Source organism: Galeopterus variegatus, unplaced genomic scaffold, assembly GCF_000696425.1.
Source record: "Galeopterus variegatus unplaced genomic scaffold, G_variegatus-3.0.2 Scaffold513, whole genome shotgun sequence".
NCBI lineage: Eukaryota > Metazoa > Chordata > Mammalia > Dermoptera > Cynocephalidae > Galeopterus > Galeopterus variegatus.
In genome coordinates, this window is record NW_007726624.1 from 117,765 (window position 1) to 133,042 (window position 15,278).

Below are 15,278 nucleotides of genomic sequence, written 5' to 3' on the forward strand. Positions count from 1 at the left end.
TAAATGAGAATCCATCCAGTGGCCCTTGCCCATTTTCACTCCCAAACACCTGAAGATTATATTATATCTCCTAGAGTAGTAGCATGGTCTCCCTATGAAAGTCTTTCTCAAATAGGAATCGTTTTTTCCTCCTCTCTACTAGAGGGATAAATCAGAATCATTGAGAAAAGTACGATAGGCAGAGGCACAGTTCAAAATTACCGCTAGTTTAGAATTGCTATTTAGCACTTTACTGCCTATGATGTTGTTGGTGCTCAACAAGTGTGTGTTAAATGAATCGTTGAGTTTTCCTTTCTTCTCCGTGCTCAAACATTCCTTCCATGACACCGCAAAGAACAACATCCTTCAAGAATGTTCTTCAAGCTACAAAGTAGCTTGTTACAGAGAAACTGCTTACTGGAGAACTTCCAAACCAAGATGAAAAGCTGGAAAAACAAAGGGTTTTTTTATTTTTGTTTTTTATTTTTTGAGGTTTTGTTTTGTTTGCTATGGTGTTAATATGAGCATTCCCTGGCAGAAAAGTCAGGTATAATTTCATTTCAAATTAGGCAAGCAGTCTTTCTCAGAAAATTTTCGTACAAATAAGGACGTATTTTGGACATGAATTTTAATCGTTTAAAAAAATTTCTTCTCCAATGCTTTCTTTCCCCCTGAATTCGTTTTTTCCGATTACAGCACAGTGTTGAGGAAACCGCAGCTGAATGCCGAAAGCTAGGGGTCACCGCACGTGCGTTTGTGGTCGACTGTAGCAACAGAGAAGAGATTTACAGCTCTGTAAATCAGGTGAGACTTCAGGTCACAGATTTCTTCAGATGATTTTGGATCTACTGCCACTGACATGGAAAATGAAAAGGTTCTTTATGACTGCCTGATTTAAATTAGATTTTTGCTGCTATTAACTGAAGTAGTTATGTGACCAAAGAAGAACACACGCTGTTTTCCTTGAATATAATCCACTCAGCTCTGCCAATTGTTATTGTTTCATACTGTTAATCAATTTCTTTCTCATCATAAGTTTGAGCAGTGGCACAGAGTGACTGACAAAAGATTTATCACCAGGAAATATGAATCACTTTCTAGTTTTGTTTTAGTCCTGTTACTTTTACAGTTGTTCCTTTTCTTCTTTAATTATTTCCTTTTTGGGATTTTATTTATCTTGGTGCTAATCTAGTCCTCTATAAAAAATGCAACATTAACAATTATTATAACAATTTTTAAAAAGAGTAAATATCAAATGCGCACTATGAACAAAGCAACCCAATAAACTATTGCATTTTCAATTTAATCTCTACAATAATCCTATTAACAACATTTTAATGATAAGCAAATTAAGGATCAGAGAGGTTAAGTCAGAGCAAGGTCAGGTAGCTAGTAGGTTGTGGAACCAGGATTATTCAATCAGCAACTTTAAAAATATTTGGTCATAACATATCAATTTATCAATACAAATATTAATTTTACTTTATTAATAAGTTTTCAAAATCCATGATGTCCTGGGTACTGAAATTGAGATGTTAAAAAAAAGAAGCACAGTTTAGCCCACCTGTATTACAGTGGTCCCTCTGCATCTATTATCTGAGCTAGAAGCTCTTTCCTGCCTGAACTCTGAGAGACCTCACTCAGTAGAATAAAAAACCTAATCCATGAATGATATTGACCCCAAAACTTTGAATTTGTATAAAACACTCAATGAAGGTATTCTTTTAATTTCAAAAGGTAAAGAAAGAAGTGGGTGATGTAACCATTGTGGTGAATAATGCTGGGACAATATATCCAGCCGATCTTCTTAGTACCAGAGATGAAGAGATTATAAAAACATTTGAGGTCAACATCCTAGGACATTTTTGGGTGAGTGTGAGTCAGAAACATTTCTTGTTTGTGCATGTCTTACACCTTCTCTTAAGGTACATAAAGTTCATAATTGAGTTTACATACTTTTGGGTGGGAAACTGGCCAGATCTTTGCCTTAAATCAAGAAACATCAAATTTCAGTAGATGAGCCATGGCGTCTGTTGACAGAAGGGCACAGAGTTTGAGTGGACACAACACACCAAAATATAAACAACTTAGTCTACCATATTCATCAGTATCTAACACACAGCCTCTTGTAAGAGGTCTGTGTAGTCGCATTTTTAAGTTCCTATATCCCATGGATCTAGACCTTGTCTCAGAGTCCCATCCAGAGGTGAAAACCTCTGCTTAGTTTTGTGGGAGACTGGAATATCAATTTTAACTGCCTTTATAGAGAGCATTTTTATTAATTAGTCTTCCAGAGCCTCAATGTTAGTGTAGAACCTAGGGCAAATCTGGAATCTGGAAAAGAGAAGGAAAAAAAAAGACATGTGTCCCCTCTATCTTCTCCAGCCCCTCACACATGCTAATGTGAATTGGTTATCATCCCACCGAACTATATGGAGACCTAATATATTTGTTATCTATAGCTGCATTACAAATTATGCCAGAACTTAGTGGTTTAAAGCTATGATAAATGTTTAATATCCTCTCATAGTTTCTGTGGGTCAGGAATTTGGAGGTGGCTTGGTTTAGCATTTCTGGCTCTGTGAATTTGCATAAAGTCTATAAAATTCTCATAAAATATGATTATTTCTCACAAAAAGGTAACCCTTTTTGGAGAAAAAGAGAGACTTTTTTGTTTCCTATAACATCGACATATAATACACAATGTTACAGATAGAGAGATACTGAATCTAATCATGATGCATAATGATTATGGGTCAGTATAGAACTCTTGGCTTATTCTACTCAACTGTCCTGACACAAATACACCAGATTTCAGCTCTTCTAATTAGAATGATAAAGTCTCAAATCAAAAAATTACACAATACCAGATAATCATAGGGAATTCTTTCAGTTCTAAAAACTCTGAATTTTTCACTTTGTAGTATTGTTTAGATCACATATCCCAAAAGGAGCTATTTTATTCCTTCTGATGGGAAGAAGAGAGAATATTAAGATGGGTTCTTGGCATGTCATATACAGGGTACAGCACTCAATGCCAGCTCAAACCAATAAATTTACCTTTTTCATTTCTATCATTTATGTGGAAGTAATCGTGGAATCTTGGCAAGTATTTCATTTCATTGTAAAAATTCTCTCAAATGCTAGTCTGTCTTAACAAAAATAAAACTACCTGATTTGGAAATCTAATGCCTGTGTCATTGTTTCTCTTCTTTCTGCAATGATACTTAAGATCACAAAAGCACTTCTTCCATCAATGATGAAGAGAAATCATGGCCACATTGTCACAGTGGCTTCAGTGTGCGGCCACGAAGTGATTCCTTATCTCATCCCGTACTGGTAAGTATTACTTGCCAGCAGTGCTATATATTTTTATACTTTTAAGGGATTACTAGACTTCAGATCCTAATGCTCATATCAGGGTAATTTGGATTTGTAGAATTTATATAGTAGTTTAGAATAAAAATTTTTTTTTTTTTTTGTCTTTTTCCGTGTCCGGCAACGGGATTGCAACCCTCGGCGTTGCTCCCGCGCCTCGCTCAGCCAGTGAGCGGGAACCGGTCTGTATGTGGGATCCGAACCCTCGGGCGGGAGCGCCCACCACGCTTCCCAAGTGGCACACTTATCCAGTGCGCCACCGGGCCGGCCCCTAGAATAAAAATTTTTAGTGACTTCTAAAACAATGAATCTGATTGTAATTATATTTTAAATATTTTTAGATTTCTGAAAACTTCTCAGTAGATCAATGAAAGAAAACAGTAATGCCAGGCATGTTTCCATTGTATCCTAGAATGAACAGATGTTTGAAACAGGAAACTCACCAAATAAGAAGCAAAACATACAGAAGTTAAAATGAACACAAATCTAAGTCATGGCCTAGGTGCCCAAGATAAGCCAACCAGAGTGGCCCCTGGATCAAAACATTTTCCAAGCCTGGCTGGTTAGCTTAGTTGGTGAGAGGGTGGTGCTGGTAACACCAAGGTCCAGGGCTTGATCCCTGTACCAGCCAGCCACCAAAAACAAAAACAGAAAACATTTTCCTGTGTGCTTGTGCTATGAGAGTCTGTGTGTGTGTGTGTGTGTGTGTGTGTGTGTGTGTGTGTGTGTGTGAGACAGACAGACAGAGAAACTTCTACCTGATTAAAAGATGTAAATACCATACTCCTCCCCTACCAAGGACATAAAGGGAAGGAGGTGGGAGTCTCTAAAGATATATTTGAAGTCTTCTCCAGATCCTCATATGAAATTAAGAAGCCAAAGTGGCAACCAGCATCAAGAAAGAAACTATCAGTCATCAAAAGAGGATAAATGTGCAGAGTCCCATGGAGTTTTGTCTGAACAGATATTAGTTTTGTAGTATTTCTAAATATGCTTTTCCTGATTCATATTTTTCAAAATAAAAATGGCAATAAAAACTGATTAGAAAACAGTTTGAAGATTGAATGGAAAACCTTATATGTAGGGTAGGTAGAAAATGAGCATTGTCAGTTAACAGAGTTCTGCTGCTGCTGCTGTCACTGCTAGTTAAGAAATTGGGTACATTCAGAATTCTGTTTAATCATACAAAAGTGTAAATGAAAATGAATGGCCGTTTATCCTCCCAGAAACATCACAAGCAGATAATTTGGGAAGTTCAGCTTCTACTTGTTTTCAAACTAAATGATACTGCCTTCTCACAGGAAGCTGAGGACTGTGTCTCACTGTCCCTTAGCTAATGATGGTTACTAATTCCTTACAGTTCCAGCAAATTTGCTGCTGTTGGCTTTCACAGAGCTCTGACATCAGAACTTCAAGCCTTGGGAAAAACTGGTATCAAAACATCATGTCTCTGCCCAGTTTTTGTGAATACTGGGTTCACCAAAAACCCAAGCACAAGGTGAGGTCAAAATCAAGTTAGGATGGCAATATGGCATGAGAAATTGATATAAAAACTATATGAGAAAGATTTAGGTGGGCAAACTGAGAATATAGGGAAAAAATGAAAAAGGAAAAATATTTTTTCTTATTAATATTATTGTATTGGCTTTAAGTTTTCTCTTTGAAATTAAATGAATAAAAGCAAAAAGACACATAAGGGACTAGCAGGAATAATCAGATACCAGTAAATTAGGCAACTGGGTATTTATCTGTGTCCAGGAAAAGATTAACACACACTCAGTAGCCAAGAGTGAGTGGGAGTGGGGCAGGGTGGGCTGGAGGGGTGTGTTTAGGGGAAAAGCGAGAGTCTCCTCCCCTGGAAACCACACCTCCAAAATGAATGATACCTAACATCCCCCTCCTGCATTAGTGGTCCATCCTGTCAAATAGAGTATGGAAAGGAATGGGTGTAGAAAACTCTTCCACAGCACTGGCCACAATGCTAACAAAGTACTCCAAAGTTTTCAAATATTGCCTGATCCTAAGAATTACCACTTATGCTTACATAAAAAATAAATATTCATAGGTTCTTCCTTAGAGATTCTGATTCAGTAGGCTGGGGCAAGCTCCAAGAATAAGGTGTCTTGCTTTGTTTTACAAACACACCAGGTGAGTCTGGAGACAGGTTTGGAAAACATTGGTTATATTAAATATAACCACCTGCTTTTGATCATTGTTACCACGCGAGCCTTAAAAATGCAAATGTTCCTAGGAGCAGCAAAAAAATGAGTCCCTAGCTCCTTAGTCAATGTGAATTTCTGCCAGAACTTTGTCTCTGGTGAAAGAGGATTTGAGACCATAAGAGAGGAGAAATTGGTCCTGAAAGGGGAAGAAAAAAGCAGAAAGGTAAGGACAAGGGCCCTAGGATTAAGCCATCTGCTTCACGAATTTGCCCCAGGTTAAAAAATATATGCTAAGCTTGTTGGTCAGAAACCAATTTATTAGTGGAAGGGAAGTCGTCCTGAATATATTCGTTCAAATGAACTATGTTCTTGGCTCAGCCTCATTTGAGGCAACTGACTCTTAAACTCTGAGTTAGCTGTGTTGCCTCTGCAGCTGGAGTCACTCTGCCACTGAGTCCTTAAGGGTATTAGACCATAGGTACTTCACAAGTATGCAATATGTAAGTACTATGGTATCACTGTGACTCCTGGCTGTTTTCTCAGAGAGGGAACTGGGTTCAATAAAAATCCTCTCGGTAAGCATTCAGGTTTAGTGCATAAGGAGTTTTGCATAAAACAAGGTACATAAGAGTACCTTGCACTCTTGGGAAAGCACAATAGATGAGAAGAGTAAGGATAATGTGACCTGGGTGGTGTGGGTACCTGGGGCGACCCTAGGCGCAGACACAGCTATTGATAAAGATTTGGTATTTATCTCATCCGGGCTGCTGAATTTTGAATTTCTGCAGCAAGGGCTATGCTAAAATCACACTTAATGGACTGGGTTGATGGAACCAGAAAGGTGAATCAGGGAGGGAAGAGGCCAAACCCAATAATTTCTAAAAGTATTGATTTGTATTACTCTCTGCTGGCTTGCTATTCAGTGCCAGGGAAATCTCAATCACATAATAATCTGCAGTAAACCACAGCATATCTCAGAGAATGAAGTTTTAACACTCACTGATTACTTAACTCCTCTAATCAACCTTTTTATTCACTGGCTTTCAGCCCATGCCTAGACATCTTAACTTTGGTACAAGATTTTAAATCCATTTATGTTTTAAGTTTCTGTCATTATATTGCACTGATGGGCCATTTTACACTGGGCTTGTGGTTATGAGTATTTCTAAAGAATACACGTACACAGTCTTCAGTATAAGGAAGGTCATGCCTCCAGTTGTGATGTGATACCCCTTGTGCACATTTTAAATTCTTATTAAACTGTGGGATAGGCAAATCAGAGTTTAATCTCAAGTGCCAAATGCCCTCAAAACAATTTGGCATTATATAATACCTCCACAAGAAAGAAGTATACTTAGCTATAGAATTTTCTCCTTGTGTCCAACAGGCCTTGGGGTGTCAGGTGTTTCTTACCTGTGCCATGATTAATCCTTCCCACTTCTCTTCTTGCCTGGCTTCTCTATTCTTTTCCATCTAATACCTCACCACCATTTTGATATTTTGACTGAGCAGGCCGTGAAACACACCTTTGGATATGAAAGTATAAAATTGTGATAACAAAACATCAACATGGGATGTATAGGAAGAAGGGAAGGTGGCCTTTGTGCAGCGAATCTTGGAACATTTAAAATCCTAATTCTAAATTTGTGAAAAGATAGGTTAATTTTTCTGCTTTCAATAATAAAAAAATTAAAATTTTAGAAAATAAAAATAAAACTTTTTTCTTTTTAATCACAGATTATGGCCTGTACTGGAAACAGATGAAGTTGCAAGAAGTCTGATAGATGGAATACTTACCAATAAGAAAATGATTTTTGTTCCATCATATATCAATATCTCTCTAATACTAGCAAAGTAAGTACAGCACAGAACACCTAAAATACTAAAACACCCATAGAGCTATTATTATGGAAAGTCTTTCAGGAGTGAAAGTTGCCATGGAAACTCTCCACCCCTGGGGAGAACAGTTAAGTTTCCTCTGTTATTGCCATCCCAGTCTATAAAGAGAATAATTAATTTCCCTACTACATCTACCATCTCTTCCTCATATTTGAAGACTATTCTAACTGAAGGAAAGATGATTTAAAAAGAACACAGTATAGTGAAGTAGTTAATAAAGGCTCTATTTTTAAAAAGACTCCTGGGACTGTAATTTGGATTACATTGAATCTATAGATAAATTGTGGGAAAATTAACATATTAGCAATATTAAATCCTCCAATCAAGACCACAATACCTCTTTCCTTTTTTTTTTTTTTAATCTTCAATATCTTTAAGCAATATTTTGTAGTTTTGGGTGTTCAAGTCTTACACATCTTCTGTCAGATTTATCCCAAAGTATTTCATGGTTCTGATACTATTGCAAATGGTTTTTTTTTAATTTCTATTTTCCATGGTTTGTTGCTAGTATGTATTTGATTTTTGTATTTTGATCTTGTATTCTGCAACCTTGCAAAACTTGCTAAACTTAATTTGGTAAATGTGCTAAGCTTTTCTGTAGATCCCATGAGATTTTTTACAAAGACAATCAGACTATCTATAAATAAAGACACTTTTTCATTTATAATCTGCATGGTTTTATTTCTTTTTCTTGCCTTATTGCACTGGCTAGAATCTCCAACCAGTTCAATGTTAAATAGGATTGGTGAGAGCATACATCATGATCTTTGTTTTTTGTGGGGTTTTTTGGTGGCTGGAGGGTATGGGGATCTGAACCCCTGACCTGGGTATTATAAGGCTGCACTCTAACCAACTGAGCTGACTGGCTAGCCCTTAAGAGGAAAATATTCAGTCTCTCACAGATAAACACGATGTTAGCTGTAGATTTTTTTCACAGATGCCTTTTATCAGCTTGAGCAATTTTTCCTTCATATTAGTACTTTGATGAGAGCTTTTTATCAAGAGTGGATATGGATTTTGTTAAATGCTTTTTTTAATATATTGAGAAGATCTTATTGTCTTTCCATTTTCATTTGCTAATATCATGAATTATATCCATTCATTTTAAAGGATAAACCAATTCTGAATTGTAATGTCTTTTTCTGATTTTGTATCACAGTAACACTGGTCTCATAGAATGAGTTGGAAAGTATTCCCGCCTCTTCTATTTTCTGGAATAGCTTGTGTGGGATTGGCATTATTTCTTTCTCAAACATTTGATAAAATTCACCAGTGAAGACACTGGGCCTGTAATTTTTTTATGGGAAAGTTTATAATTACATATTTAATTTCTTTAATAGCTATAGAGCTATTCAGGCCATTTATTTATTCTTGGTAATGTGAGTCTTTCAAGGAATTTTTTCATTTTGTCTAACTTGTTATATTTATTGGGATAAATTTATACATAACATTCCCTTATTGTTCCTTTAATATCTTTAGAATTTCTCATTCTTGATATTGGTCATTTGTGTTTCTCTCTCTCTCTCTCTCTCTCTCTCTCTCTCCCCCCTAATCAGTCTAGCTGAAGATTTATCTATTTTATGGATCTTTTTATAAAAAACTAGTGTTTGGTTTAATTGACTATTTTTCTCTTTTTTTGTGTGTTCTATTTAATTAATTTCTTCTCTGATCCATGTTATTTCCTTCTGTTTATTTTGCTTCTTCTTTTTTTTTTTTTTTTGCAGCTAGTTGATATGGGATCCAAGCCCTTGGCCTTGTTGTACTTTGCATTTAACTTGCTCTTCTTTTTCTAGTTTGTTAGTGTGGAAGCTGAGTCCGTTGATTTAAGACTTTTTTCCTCTTTTTGTCTTATTTTTATTGTGGTCAGAACACAATATGAGATCTACCATCTCAACAAAATTTTAAGTATATATTACATTATTATTGACTGTAGGTGCAATGCTGTACATCAGATCTCTAGGACTTATTTATCTTGCTTGACTGAAACTTTATGCCCATTGTTTAGTAACTGCCCATTTCTCCTTTCCCCAGGCCCTGACAATCACTAGTCCACTCTTTGATTCTATGAATTTGACTTCTTTAGATACCTCTTATAATGAAATCATACAATATTTGTCTTTCTGTAACTGGCTTATGTCACTCAGCATAATGTCCTCAAGGTTCATCCATGTTGTCACATATTGCAGAATTTCCTTCTTTTAAAAGGCTGAATAGTATTACATTGTATGTATATCAATTTTTTAAAATACAGGCCTTTAGTGCTATTAATTTTCCTCTATGTAGTTTTGGTTCTGCCCCATGAATTTTGACATATTATGTTTTCATTTACATTTTGTTCAAAATGCTTTCTAATTTCCCTTTTATATCATGGGTTATTTAGATTTTATTATTATTATTTTTTTAGTTTCTAAATATTTGGAGATTTTCTAGAGATCTTTCTGTTATCATTTCTGATTTAATTCCATTGTATAACTTAAACATTTTTAGTTTATTGAGATTGAGACATGTTTTATGCCCCAGAATATGGTGTATCTTAGTAAATGTTCCATGTATATCTAAAAAGAAAGAGTATTCTTCTATTGTTCAGTGTTCTATAAATGTCAGTTAGGTCAAATTGGTTGATAGAGTTGGTATTAGTCCATTTTTGTGTTGTTATAACAGAATACCTGAAACTGGGTAATGTAGAAAGAAAAGAGGTTAGAGGAACAGATAAAAGGACATGAAAATCAACTACAATGTATATTGAGAAGTTAAAATAAAAATAAATAAATAAATAAAAATAACTATGCTAAAAAAAAGAAAGAACAGAGGTTTATTTGGCTCACAATTCTGGGTTAGCCGCACCTGGCACAGGACTCAGGCTGCTTCTACTCATGGCAGAAAACGGCAGGCAGCCAGCAGGTACAAGGAGGTCACATGGCAAGAAGAAGCAAGCTCCCATGGGAACTAATAGAGTGAGAACCCACCACGCTCGCCTCCCCACAGGGCAGGCATTAATGTATTTATGAGGGATCTGCCCCCCATTATCCAAACACCTCCCAACACTGCCACATTAGGGATCAAATTTCAACATAAACTTTGAGGGGACAACATATCCAAACTGCATCAGCGTTGGTCAGGTCTTCTATATTATTACTGATTTTCTATTTGTTCTATCAGTTATTGAGAGAAGAGTATTGAAAGCTCCAACTATAATTATGAGCTTGTCTATTTCTAAAATCAAAGCAGACATATATAACACCAAGACAATAAACATAGTTATTCTGCCACCGTTAGAGAATAGTATTCCTGTACAATAAACAGGAGTCTCAAAATCTTTTGTATCATTGTGGAGTGGTCATAGTGGTCTGTTACTGAACAACAGGGACATACTGTTAATCTTCTTTGCATTTAATTCTTTTTAGAGAGGGAGACAATTTTTTGAGCCAATGCAATTACTAGCATGAAGGTTTCTTTGCAAGGGTAGTTTAAAAGGCTTGCACAAGCTCTCCTCTTATCCTTGTCCTTCTCCCAAACAGATCCCTGCCCTTTGCTCATTCCATCTTCCACACACTCTCCCCACGGCAGTAAATCTTGAGTTAGTCAGCAATTCCAAAGTGATTTTCAATATGACTTTCCTTACAGAACATGTTATTTCTGCCTTCTTACATTCACTCATACTCTCTTTCATCTGCCTGCTCAGATCTTATCCATCCTTGAACATGCAATTGTTCTTTTGAAGCTTTCTTCCACTATTCCAGCCAATGTAAATCCTCCTTACGGTTATAGCTGTCAATTATAGATGGTTGATATTTTTCAATAATTGTTCCAAGGTGGCCATCTTCTCAGCTAAACAATAAATCCCTCACAGGCAGTAACTATTTTCTAAATACTTTAGTTTACTTTATTATAGAGCGCATAGTAGATATTTAGTAAACACTTAAGGAGAGGTGGAGGGATGGATGGAGAAGATTCTGGTGGTGTCTCTCTCTGAGCTGTTAGCATCAGGATTTACCGACAGTTTCAGCAATGAGCTCAGGCCTTCGGTTTTAGATACTTACTCAGATGAGATTTCATATAAGATTTTACTAATATAAGATAAGTGGGTGAGAAGAGTGGTATCTATCAGTGCTTTCTTTATATTTGCATACAATTTGAACTGTACTAAAAGAAGCACACACAAAATAGAGAGGTAGTTGCGAAGGAAAAAAGAAAGAAAAAAAGGAAAATTATATGCAAGACAGATAACTCTCAGGGTATTTTAGCTGGCAAAAAAAAAGAGGGGGGGTCCTACTTACCTCCCTTCTCCTCCTCGTCTTCCCCCTTTCCTCCCCAGCACCGACACCCTCGAGCCTGGAAAGGGCTGCTCTCGGACACGCGAGAGGAGTAATCGAGGCAGGAGGGGGAGGTTGGAACTTCACAACTCCGCACTTGTGACAGCGAGCGACAGGTGCTGGGCTTCCGGACCGACACGGAACTCCCATTCCCGCCCGCGGCTGCCTTGTCATGCTGCCCAAAGTGGAGACGGAAGCCCTGGGACTGGCTCGATCGCATGGGGAACAGGGGCAGATGCCGGAAAACATGCAAGTGTCTCAATTTAAAATGGTGAATTACGCCTATGATGAAGATCTTGAAGAGCTTTGTCCAGTGTGTGGAGATAAAGTATCTGGGTACCATTATGGGCTCCTCACCTGTGAAAGCTGCAAGGAATTTTTTAAGCGAACAGTCCAGAATAATAAGAGGTACACGTGTATAGAAAACCAGAACTGCCAAATTGACAAAACCCAGAGAAAGCGTTGTCCTTATTGTCGATTTCAAAAATGTCTAAGTGTTGGAATGAAGCTAGAAGCGGTAAGGGCTGACCGGATGCGTGGAGGGAGGAATAAGTTTGGACCAATGTACAAGAGAGACAGGGCCCTGAAACAACAGAAAAAAGCCCTCATCCGAGCCAATGGACTTAAGCTAGAAGCCATGTCTCAGGTGATCCAAGCAATGCCCTCTGACCTGACCATCTCCTCTGCAATTCAGAACATCCATTCCGCCTCCAAAGGCCTACCTCTGAACCATGCTGCCTTGCCTCCTACAGACTATGACAGAAGTCCCTTTGTAACTTCCCCCATTAGCATGACAATGCCCCCTCATGGCAGCCTGCAAGGTTACCAAACATACGGCCACTTTCCTAGCCGGGCCATCAAATCTGAGTACCCAGACCCCTACACCAGCTCACCCGAGTCAATAATGGGCTATTCCTATATGGATAGTTACCAGACAAGCTCCCCAGCAAGCATTCCACATCTGATATTGGAACTTTTGAAGTGTGAGCCAGATGAGCCTCAAGTCCAGGCCAAAATCATGGCCTATTTGCAGCAAGAGCAGGCTAACCGAAGCAAGCACGAAAAGTTGAGCACATTTGGGCTTATGTGCAAAATGGCAGATCAAACCCTCTTCTCCATTGTCGAGTGGGCCAGGAGTAGCATCTTCTTCAGAGAACTGAAGGTATGCCATCACCTATTACAACTTACAGTGCCCCTTTCAAGAGAGAACTATGTTCCTAATAAGTCTATTCTTGGTGCTGAAAATACGTTTTCCTTACTTTTTTTCTTTGCATGATTTACAGAGTAGAAGTATTTTATGACCTTGACTTCAGGACTATTGTAGCTTAAATCGATGAGGCTTTTATTCTGTGTAGCTCTTAATTTGGGGGGATGGCATTTAACGTAAAATATAGGAAACTTGGGTTTTTTTCTGAATAGTAAAATCTTTATTTATTTCCTTTAACTCAAATGGTCAGTGGCTAAAAGAAATTTAATTCAATGTGAAACAGCACCTAATAATTTGTTTTTAAAAATTACCAAGTAAAGAGCAATATTACAATGGTGTCATTTTGAAGGTTTCTTTCAAAGGAAAAAATGCCAACTTTTAGTTGTGTTTAGACCCTAAAGAATGCAAATGGTACCTCTGGTTAGTTGTATGAAGTAGGTATTTACTACCTGTTTACCTTGACATTAGGTAGGTAAAGCCTTTGTTTTCAGAGCAGATTCCAATAGGATGTTTACTGTCACTGGACGGGGAATGGGCAGATGGTGAGAGCTAGGCCACTTGGCTTGGGTTTTAGTTCTCATGATTTATGTCTGTCATTGATTTTAATAGATTGGAACATTGTAAACACAGTATTTGTTTCTATAGGGATCTATGTTCAACTCCATAATTATTTTATTTCCTGAGACTTAAGACTGAGTTAATATGGGAAAGTTTCTTAGAAGTTTGGGATCTAAAAGTGGCTATCAAACCACATTTGGTAGTCAGTGGTTTCATTTCTGTTTTAAAAGTGAATCCTGGATTTAAATTTTTAATATATTCTGTTACAAAATCAATTTCTTCCTTTTGTTTTCATGGGGGGAGATGTGTCTACTCAGTATCTGTGGCCTCTGATTACCTAGGACAGTAGATTTTAAACTCTCTGAGAGAAGGAAAATACAAAGCAGACTTGTAATTTAAAGGGTTACAAAAAAAAATACTCTGAACTGCTCCAAGGAACACTAATTAAAAACTTGGTCTAAAGATATTGAATTTAGAAAGGCATAATAATCAAATACTTAATAGCAAATAAATGATGTATCAGGGTATTTGTATTGCAAACTGTGAATCAAAGGCTTCACATCCCCAAAGGATTCTGTATAAAAGACATCGTAATGGAGTGGATTGAACCCACAGATGGATACCAACACTATATCAGAAGAAAACTGGACAGAACATTTCTTGTATATTTAAACTGATCTCCGCTATGAAGAAATTTAGGAACCAATCTGTGTTATTAGTTAGGCTTACACAGTGGAGGATTCGAACTTAACAGAATTCCTCCATGGTAAAGCTGAACTGAAACGTTCTCAAGAATGCATCAGCTGTACCTACAATAGCCCTTTCCTCTTCCTTTGAAGGGCCCCGTACCTTCTGCCCTGGGATCACAGAATCTGAACTAAGGACCTGTGTTCAGCCACACTCAGTAGTAGCTCCACCAAATCATGAAAAGCCTAATTTTGAATGTCTGTGTCCTAGACCTGCAAACAGCTAATAAGAACAGTCTATTAATATGTTAGCTCACCATTTTAAATATGTTCTGAAGTTTGTTTTGTCATGCGTTCATGATGTTAAAAAGAAAAGCAGGCAGTATCCCTCTTCTATCTTATGCAGACATTAATTAATATTAAGGGAAATGACTACAAACTTTTAAAGCAAGTGCGTGATAGCTTAACCAAGTTAAACCTAATTTCTGCTGCTGTTGCTGAAATGTGGCTTTAGCATTGTTGGGTTTCATAAAAATTTCTGGCCAATAGGCCTATTAGGAAACATTTGTCTTTTTAGTCATTACAGTTTGTGGTTCATTTAAAAATAAAACATTAAACATATTTTGCTGGGGTGTCAAATGTAATTGAAAACAAAATTGAAGCATGTTAAGCTACGCAAAAAGAAAAGCAAAAATGAGCTGATAAATCGATCGACTCAAGGTGCGTTCTTATCGCAATTGAATGTCCCCTACCTAAACTTGGGATGGAAACGGTGATTTTTAAATATGGCCTGGAAAGACACTAAAGTAATTCAGTCTTCCCCAAAGGGGAAAGGAAGAGAGTGATACAGACCTTTTTGAGTCGTAGGCCAAAGTCGGCTGTAGAACAAATAATGGAAAAGAGAGAATTGCTAACTCTCCAAATGACACTATCAGTATTATTGACATGTGACATCACAGATATGAGAGTCTTGCCTTATTTCCCAATTCTAAAAGGTGGCTGTGCAGATGTAGATCAACAGTTGTTTAAAATAAAGTATTAATACTTTCAAGTCAAATCAAATATAGTGTTTACATTCTTTAGGTCCTGGGGGGGG

At 37.2% G+C, this 15,278-nt stretch overlaps 2 protein-coding genes across 2 annotated transcripts in view; both read left to right on the forward strand.

Moving 5' to 3' along the window:
• Positions 1–9,456, forward strand: part of HSD17B13 (hydroxysteroid (17-beta) dehydrogenase 13) — a 15,028-nt gene extending 5,572 nt beyond the window's left edge. The window contains exons 2-7 of the mRNA XM_008569584.1: positions 676–783; positions 1,717–1,848; positions 3,212–3,318; positions 4,718–4,855; positions 7,257–7,373; positions 9,450–9,456. Coding sequence (XP_008567806.1) covers positions 676–783; positions 1,717–1,848; positions 3,212–3,318; positions 4,718–4,855; positions 7,257–7,373; positions 9,450–9,456 — 609 coding nt within the window. The remainder of the gene's footprint in view (positions 1–675; positions 784–1,716; positions 1,849–3,211; positions 3,319–4,717; positions 4,856–7,256; positions 7,374–9,449) is intronic.
• A 2,394-nt stretch (positions 9,457–11,850) lies between these two features.
• NR5A2 (nuclear receptor subfamily 5, group A, member 2) overlaps positions 11,851–15,278 on the forward strand; it is a 92,525-nt gene continuing 89,097 nt past the window's right edge. Inside the window, exon 1 of the mRNA XM_008569585.1 lies at positions 11,851–12,893. Coding sequence (XP_008567807.1) covers positions 11,904–12,893 — 990 coding nt within the window. The 5' untranslated portion in view covers positions 11,851–11,903. The remainder of the gene's footprint in view (positions 12,894–15,278) is intronic.